This window comes from Manduca sexta, chromosome 10, assembly GCF_014839805.1.
Source record: "Manduca sexta isolate Smith_Timp_Sample1 chromosome 10, JHU_Msex_v1.0, whole genome shotgun sequence".
Lineage (NCBI taxonomy): Eukaryota > Metazoa > Arthropoda > Insecta > Lepidoptera > Sphingidae > Manduca > Manduca sexta.
Genome location: NC_051124.1, coordinates 3,202,221 through 3,211,797, shown reverse-complemented (window position 1 = coordinate 3,211,797; position 9,577 = coordinate 3,202,221). Strand labels below are relative to the sequence as shown.

Below are 9,577 nucleotides of genomic sequence, written 5' to 3'. Positions count from 1 at the left end.
TAATGATGCACAATACCTATATAGGAATAAACATTTACAACCAACTTATTTAGCAATCAAATGTACGATAATATGTTAAGGAAACTACAATTATAATATTATATAATATTGTTCTTTAAATAAAGTTAATCTACAATTAAATAAGTTTTGTGTAGTAATAACGGATTATAAACGAGTCCATGGGAAACCAAATTAGTTTGTTTGTTTACAATTAACACATTATAAATAATTTTCTGTATATTTACAATTAAAAAAGTGTTAAAATCGTTGGAAGAATTATTTTCCAGTGTAAATGTAAAATAAATAAAGATTTAAGTATAAAATATATGATTATGGAATCGGTTAGCAGTTATGGGGAGAAGTGACTATTAAAATACTATAGAAAAACTTAAAAAATTATCTTCTTTCCCTACATTAATACAGTTGTAACTGACAGTATGGGTATCCTGCAAGTAATGTACAATCTTACTACTTGCAGGTGTTCCAGGTGTGAAAAAAAATTTATATAAACTTCTGTATATTATCCCCCTTATTCATAGACGTTTTTTATCTAAGGACGGAGTACAGCTGTGATAACTAGTCTGTTTCTCAGTGCTGACTAATAATATTGAGATACAACAATATTAGCCAATCACAACGGCCCTGTCTACGCACTACGAAGGCTGCCATGCCGTCAGCACTGAGAAACAGACTTATTATCACAGCTTTACTCCGTCCTTAGATAAAAAACGTCTATGAATAAGGGGATATGTCTATAACATGTATACAATGATCAATAAAATAATGTTCACAAATCATTTGTTTGGTTTTCTAATGTACACCTTTGTATAACAATCAGTAATTTAATTTTCCATTTGCCTTTATCGTATTTCTATATTGAGGGGTGAAAGGCTAATTAGTTTATGCGGCTTTTTGGTGACATTGAGTTTACAGTCGGTATAATTTCTTATGTTTACGCGAATAGATTAGACATTGAAATAAAACTATTTTATCTACGGTCTTCGTAGTCGCCCCGTGACGATGAAGGCTGTAAATAGCCGCAATAAAATCAGTAACATAGTTTTATTTCAATACAGTCGATATTGTTAGTACTATTTAAATACACGCCAGTTCATGCTTGCATGTAATTGATAAAAATATTCTACTTTTATATTATGGCTTCCACCATTTATTTATCGGTGATTTTGGCAATGTCGAGCAATAATAGCAGATATAAAACAAAAAGACACCAAGTAATAATAAAGACACCATTTTAAACAATCCATAAAACAGTAAAAATGAGGCAAATTCGTACGACACATAATGTATCATTGAAAAAAAATATCGTTTAAAACAAATAGCCAGTCATCCCTCGAATTATGATTATGGGTCCAACGAAATAAATTATTTTTATAATATGTGTTTATACTAGAGCATTGTACCCTCAAGCAGAACTTCTAGTATCGGAACATTTAACAGTAATCTATTAGTAACTTAGTCATGGTGATTGTTTATAGGTGATTATTCTCAGCAGCTAAGAAATTAGGTGTGTAGCAACAGCTCTGTGTTAGGGAGTTCCTAAACTCAGGCAAGAAAACGTAGGTTAAAGTAAAGAGGGATGTTCATAATTTTGATAATATGTCGCAGAAACTAATTGCTAGTTACTGTTGTGATTTTATGTCATGCTGTTTCCTTCAAAAGATTTAGAGCAAAAGAGACGAAACATTCACAGTTAAAAAAAGGAATAAATAAAATTAGAATATTGTATAAAACTAAAACAAATTAATTAAACTCCTACTTTATTAATTATCTACGATTATTAGAATATTTTATAATTAGAAACTCAAGTAAATTATGTTTAATTAACTCTATAACTTCGGCATTACGACCTAAAAATGTATTAACTTAATTTTAATCAAGGAACTGTTAATTTTTGGTATGTTACAGGTCTTATAAATATTCGTTTCACCACCTATTTATAGACGGTAAGCTGAACTTAACTCGTAATTTTATACAATTTATCAATTCTGACTTAACAGGAATGAAAATTGTCCACGGTCAAGTAGAAACTCTCGGTGCTACTGACGTCTCGACCTTCGGCATTAGAGTCTGTATTCTTACAACCGTTTTCCTTCTCACAACACTTGGGGAAGGGTGCTGTCGGTTCAGCTTTGTACACGAAGGACTTGCTGTAGTTCTGTTTGAGACGCTCTTGGTTGTTATTGGCCGTTGTGTTCGGGCCGTGACACCGTACTCAGAGCTTGGACGAGCCGTTATTCAGCAACCTGATGCTGCTGTCGCGGCCAACACTTGTCCTGTAAAAGAAGAATTAAGTTCTGAAGACCAGATGTTTGTCTAGGATATTTGAGATAACCTCTTTGTTTGAAATTGAATTGCAGTTACGTCTGTACTGAAATACACTGAATCTCTCTTAGTCGAATTTCGGTCACGGAAGCCAATCTCAACGAAGATCAACCAGGTATGCAGGAAATATTTTAGTGCACAAATGTGAGCGCAATGCACATTGCACTCTGTTTCTTCACTTTCATAGTCCGATGAGACGATAATCCCATATGACTGGAGAGAGATTAGGCACAGGACCAACGGCTTTTCATGCTTTCCAAGGCACGGAAGTATCACACCGCCATCTTCTTTACTTCCGGCTGCGACTGAGTAATTTCCAAAATGGAAAACCCAGTCACAATTATTTTTGGCCCGATCCGGGATTCGAACCAGGGACCTCAGCGCCGTACTCGTATTGTGAACTCAATTCGACTACCATCAATGCAGTCCATCTGGTGTACTAAGAGATGGTCGTCTTATTCAAATAACAAGGGGGTAATGTAGAATTGAATTCGTTTTATTTAGGACTGCTCAAACATTTTAATAATGGATAAAACTGAGTACAGACATTTTCAGTAGAGTTGGTGGTATACGTATTCCCCTAACAAAAAATTGTAGGTGGGAATTATCAAAGTCAAAGAAAGTTAACAGACATTAGACATTATGTAGGTACACTAATAAAAAGTTTAGGTGAGAATGCTACCAGTGACAAATGGTTCTCATTAAGAGTTTAAGGTTTAAGTATTATTCCATGTATCATGAAAGTAACTTTACACCACGTCATGCTTTTATGTCCTTAATTAATAGATAGAAATAAAAGCACATTAACTACGGCTTACCATAGTCAAGAATTGATTAAAAATATCTTTTATTGTGATGCTTGTATTCGTATTTGACTATCAAACGTTATTTGTATTTTTTTTTTGCCTTAATATCATAAAGCCCATACATTATTAACTTTAAGATCTCGTAGGCGACTGCCTGCGTAGGAACAATCCAATATCTATTTTTTCCATCAAGCAGCATTAAGATGTCTTCCGGTTTGAACATAGTAAGAAGACTTGATTGCTGGCCTTGTTTTATAAGTGCAAAGCATAGTGACATCACTGCACCTGATGGTAAGTGTAGTGGCGTCCAATAGAATGTCGACTGACAAGAGATGATTACACTTCGACAGTCAACACAATAACGCTGTCCTATTGGATCCGGATATACACAAGCTGATCCCGGAACGCGACATCAAACATGTATTAAGATTTAATATGAAACTACTCAGGGTGGCATGCATAGCGGAACTTATTACATAGTGCATTGTAATTCAAAGTTCTAGTGATCTTGCAATGCTTGTCACCCACCCTTTGTGACCGTTATCATGAAGCGAGGATATATGGTGTGATATAGCGTCACGAATTGAATTTTCAGGGGTAGCCAGATGTTAGTGTTACGATACACTTATTTCAAGGCCTCTGTAAAAGGAGACGGATCATTTGATTGTATAATAATAGTATAGATACTATTATTAAAGACAAAATTACTTCATTAATTTTATTCTCTAAGAATGTTCAGTTTTAGTTTATCATAATTATTACGACTTTTCAAACAAATTTCATTTATTCTGGTTAATGCTACGTGCACCTTAAGTCATATATTATATCAGAGCTGTACTTTATTTAAACAAATAATAAATATTTGCTTACGTCCGAGGTACCATGCTGATGTTGGTTTTTCTGCTCGAATGCAATCTCCTGGAGGTTGAGAGGGACATTGAGCTTCTTGTGCCATGAGTAGAGGTACCTCGGCATAGAAGGTACCTGAAAGAAATATATTTTAATACCCGCGGTTTTTCTTAGGAAAAATAATTAAATAGACAGATGTTTTTTTTTTTTTATTAAATATCGTACAGGAAATTAAAAAAAATATTTTCTTCAGAATAACATTATTTTAATACATTATAAATTATATTTTACTCCATCTGTGTTATGTGCATGGTCTTCGAAACATTACGAAGCATTTATAAAACTTTTGAATAACACTAACCTATTAAAATGTTTTCTGAATATGCCGCTAGTACAGTACAAAGCTATTGGATTGACGCAGCTGTTGAGGAAGGATAGGCAGAACCCAATGATGCGTAGACCGTGCCACCAACCGTTGTAATCTTCTTGTGCTGTTGGGCTGTAAAATGAAATTGTGTCATAAATAATAATGCTTTGTTACATTTAATATATGTACCTACATACATACCCTAAAAGTATAGACAGAGACGAAACTAATGTACCCTATTTTGGCCATGTGTGTTCCATCCCAAATTATATATAATAGGCTTGAAAATAAAATGAAAGAGATAATTTACTAAACTAAAGTCCACGTAAGCCACCGCGTTTTGGGTGAAACCTAAATTAAAATGAATAAAAATTTCACGAGGTTGAAATGTTACTATTCAAAAACGTGCATGTTGTTTTTTACCTATTTTTTGCGAGTCAAGCTGTGCTCTGTGTTAGTTTTGACGTGGAACATAATTTTGGTTGTGTTTAAGTTTAAATTGTATGTTAAAGCCCTGTGAGAATTTATATTTAATTTTGTTATATTTATCGCTGTAATATCTTTTAAACATTTTATATAAATTCAATGTAAAATTGGACTTAATGCAACAGGAATAAGTATTCTAATAGTTAATTTAAAGCGATGTAGATACAAATTAGGAAAAAAAAAATATCTGAGACAACAACACATTATTATTCCTTAAGTTTAAATAGATTTGTACTTCTATTTCAATTAAATGACGAGACGAGCATGTAGCTCTCCTGATGGTAAAAGATACGACCTTTCATGACATTCATAATACGTAACCTTGAATTAAAAAGTAATGCGTGGTACTCAACTGCGCCCATCAGCCTGAGGCGTAACATGTTAAGCCTAATGATGCCCAGTAATTATACTGTCTTCAATGTTCTTTAAAATGAAACACAACAGTGCATGCCCACTGCTAACTGGCGGTAGAAATAGACTTTACCGCGATACCTACCCACTATGATTTTTTTTTATTCCTGCCTAGCCGAGCTTCGGTCACTGCGGCCAATTTCAACGGAGATCAGCCAGGTACGCAGGAGATATTATAGTGAACAAGTGTGCGCAATACACAGGTGCACTCTCTGTTCCTTCACTTTCATAGTCCGCTGAGACGACAATCCGAAATGACCGAAGAGGTATCAGGCGCATGACCAACAGACTTACTTACTATCCGAGGCTAGGAGGCATCACACCACCAATTTCCCGACTCCGAGGTGAGACTGAACATGTAAGATGGAAAAACTCAGTCACAATTATTTTTTGGCCCGACTCGGGATTCGAGCCCAGGGCCTCAGCCTGGTAGTCATACTCGTACCGTGTACAACACCTACGCCACCAAGGCAGTCCAGACACTATACCTCGCATTCTTCTTCGTAGTCGTTCACTCTTGACAGAGTGAGTAGTAATAATTAAATATTCAATATTTTAAATAAGTACTATGCTGAGTTGAGACTCTACATTTTCAAAATTTCAAAATATAAGCGAAAAACATAACGTATAAGTGAACTAATATATACAGATTCACTTACCAGAAATAAAACCACAACATGAAAACGTGTGAGGGAAGGAAGCAAGCAGCAAATACTAGTACAAACGCTAGAACTGTTACAGCAACTTTCCTCCGCGCTCGCATCTGCAACAAACAATTGTAAAAATATAACTTCACTTTTAATATTATCACTGTCTTAGTTTATTTAAATAATTCTTTTAAAACAGAAGAAGTAAATCTAGATTACAGACGGTTGAAATTTTCCTTGACGGACATACATACATTACATATCATTAAAGACGATATTTATTAAAATCATAATATACAAATGTCAACTATGCTCCTAAATAATAATAATTCGATGCTATTTACATAAAATAATTGGACATTGTGAAATAGGTTCTAAACTGTTCCACAGGTAACATTTTGTTTCGCGTTTCATTTTCGCCCTGTTAGTTGCTTATACTATCTAATTCCAACAAAGCTAAAAACCAGTCTTCTGCCCACTCAAAATTCATCTCTAGTCATTCAGATATTTTCTTAAACATAATGACATTAGTAACAAAACTCATAAGAAATTTAAGTAGGTCTTTGCTCAACATGTACGTGTAATCAAATTGTAACTTTACAGAAGTCGTATGACGATGAAATTGGATCACATTCGTGAATTGCTCGTAAAAGTATATAGTTTATGAAAATAGATTTCATAAAACATATTATTATCTTTTTATTTTTGTTTGACTTTACAGTTACCTATTTATATTAAATGTATTTTTCCCACTTACTCTGTCGTCTTGAGCGGTAGGGGAAATTGCTAAAAAAATCTATTTTAAGTACTTTTTTTTCTCTAAAAGAAACCTACACTTCAAAAACACGACGGAACGTGATCATCAAATTTTTTCAGTGACTTAACGTAGACCGATTTCCAAAAAAAAAACTGCAGTAAAGCATCAGCTTTGCTATTGCAAAAAAACCCTTACGCGCTGTCCATATGTCCACCATACCTCTGCAGGAGTCGGTAATCTCCACAATGTATCTAGCAGTGTGAGTGCTTATTCATAAATATTAAACAGTTCCTAGGAGCTCTCCCCATGGAAGAGGCTGTAGAATATACAGAGAGATCCAACATCTCTCCGCATACCCAGCGCCTCCACTCTGTCCGTAAGATTGGGATCATCAACGATGCGAAGTGCCCGTCGTTGTAAGGAGTCAAGTGGATTAAGCATTTTCTGGCCCCTGCCTAGAGGTGTGAGCAGTACTCCACGTGCGGCCGGACTTGTGCTTTATAAAGCGCCAGAATTTATAATTATCTGCAGCATGTTTGGTTATAAACCTTCAGTTATAGAAGTTACCTGTCTTTGAGTCCCCTGCATTTCTCCTGGGACGTTTTGTGTGCTCAACACCAGGTGGCGCGCCATCAGTATGTAGAACACCGCTATGACGAGCAGCGGCAAGGAGTAGTACACCAGGAACCTCATCAGCACCATTATCTTTGGATAGTTTATCCCCCACTCCACTGGGTATGGGTAACATACCAGGATCTGGAAATTCACCAGTATTAGAAGTATGTTTTCATAATAATAATATCAGAGCCGTAAAGACCCATGAGATTCCTATTAAGAGGAATTAGACTTTACACCACTTCATACAGCTTTCAAATTCCTATAGTAATTTTTTGGGTATGTATTTCTTACAACGTGTTCCTTTCCGTTAAAACAAGCAATATTTTACAAAGAATACACAGGTAACTTCAAAAAGTCAGAGGTGCTTGCTTCGAGACTTCTGATACCCTTGTCTTGGCAATTTACCTTTAACTGTTTGTGAAATGCCTAAAGCTAATTATAATATGCAGGTTAGTTTAGAATATGAGACTATGCGCGAGTCAGTGAGCTTGTTTGCTCGCGGCATTTCGTAATTATAAAACTAATTGTACTGCAGTTATGCTTAAAGATTTTCTTTGTACTCTTAAATTGGCTATCCTGTTATTTTCTTACATATTTTCTAGAAACAATATTTTGCAGTAACGAGATTCGTTATAAGAACTTGCTAATTCTTTTTTTTTGTACTCTTAAATCGGCTATCCTGTTATTTTCTTACATATTTTCTAGAAACAAAATTATTGTGCAGTAACTAGATTCATTATAAGAACTTGCTAATTCTTTGTTGAATGACATACAGACACTTACGACAGTATAGCTCTGATGTCTGTATAATACTAGGAAACCTTATGTTTGTCATAATTTGTGAGTTCGCAGAATTGAGCGTTCTAATTTATAATTAGATATGTATCGAAATCGTTCTGTTATACTCGTAACTAAGCTACATTTAATATTTTCGTAACTGATTTTCGTGATCGTGCATAGATGAATAACCTCTCCCATAATAATAAGTATTTAAGGCATTAAGGGATTATTATATTAAAACTTTGAATAAGTACAAGAATTATCACGAGTACTAGAGGCATTACAACAAAGTTTTACCTCATTAAAAATTTATACAGAACAAAGAAACAAATCCAGTAATTTAAGAGGATTTTTCTTGTTAATTTTTTTCTTGTTTATTATCCCTAACATTGAAATATTCTGCTCATGCCTAATTGTACACGACATCTTCAAACTTTTAATGTTAAACATTTTCTGAAAATGAGTCTTATTTCTAGTCAACATTGTCGAAAACTATCTTTGTCTAAAATTCGTGAAGTTAGCGTAATTTAGTTTTGTAATTACAGCGGAGGTGACCGAAATTTGTGACTCAATTACATTCTGAAAAGGTGTTTGGGGGAGTTTAGAACTATTCTAATCACATAAAATTTCTGCAAGTCCTTTTGATTGAGAAAGCGTGTAAGTGAGTTATATTATTGTTTGAATCCAGAAATCCTAACTTACTGGAAAGTTATTGAGGAGAACAAACCTTGTCATATCTTCTCGCCTATTAGATTTATGAATGAACTACAATTGCAATACAAAAATATTTTAGATGAAAGACCTATTTAATCCATCACTTTTTAAATTCCAATTACAAATAAAATAAATGAACCTGCCTGTGCTCAAATATGTTGTACAACCTCAGCCCAGTTCACATTGCTATAAATTTTTTTGCAGGTTTGAACAAAGCTTAGGTCATCAGAAATAACTTGAATAGGTATTTTGAATAGCACACATAATTAACCCAACTCAGGTTTTTTTTCTGTATTTTATAATGATTGTGATGATAGGTGTCACTTTTTAGTGTAACATTGTTTATGTCTGGGGAATATCAGTGAGAGATAGGGCCTCGCAATTGTGAATGATTTCTTTGCCGGCATGGTGAGTGAGTGTAGGTACGGGGGATCTTCTGGAGGGGCAGAACTACGCCATAGCCATGCTTTCATTCGACCCTTGTCAGTCGCCCCTGAGGAGTGTTAGGTCTAGTTGCAGTGTGAATCGTGAAGTGAATATGATTGTAGTCGTAGAGTGATTAAGCGTTATTAAAGAAAAATCAGCTCAGGTATTCATTATAGCTTGGTTACCAATATTTACCTGTGTAGTAGGGTTGACAACAAAGCCTCTTAAATATGAGCCCATGTATGCAGGAGTAGCTAACAGCGCTGCCAGAATCCAAATACCAATGGCTGTTGCTATAGTCAGCCGTGTTGCTCGCTTACTGCCTCCTGAAAAAAAAAATAGTCAAACTAAAAGGCTGTTTCATATAAGAATT

General features: G+C 34.7%; 1 protein-coding gene across 1 annotated transcript in view; it reads right to left on the bottom strand.

Moving 5' to 3' along the window:
• Positions 1–853: 853 nt before the first annotated feature.
• Positions 854–9,577, bottom strand: part of LOC115443871 (neuropeptide CCHamide-1 receptor) — a 165,474-nt gene continuing 156,750 nt past the window's right edge. Inside the window, exons 4-9 of the mRNA XM_030169454.1 lie at positions 9,400–9,530; positions 7,234–7,422; positions 5,922–6,025; positions 4,360–4,497; positions 4,020–4,133; positions 854–2,294 (exon numbers count right to left, since the gene is read on the bottom strand). Coding sequence (XP_030025314.1) covers positions 2,234–2,294; positions 4,020–4,133; positions 4,360–4,497; positions 5,922–6,025; positions 7,234–7,422; positions 9,400–9,530 — 737 coding nt within the window. The 3' untranslated portion in view covers positions 854–2,233. The remainder of the gene's footprint in view (positions 2,295–4,019; positions 4,134–4,359; positions 4,498–5,921; positions 6,026–7,233; positions 7,423–9,399; positions 9,531–9,577) is intronic.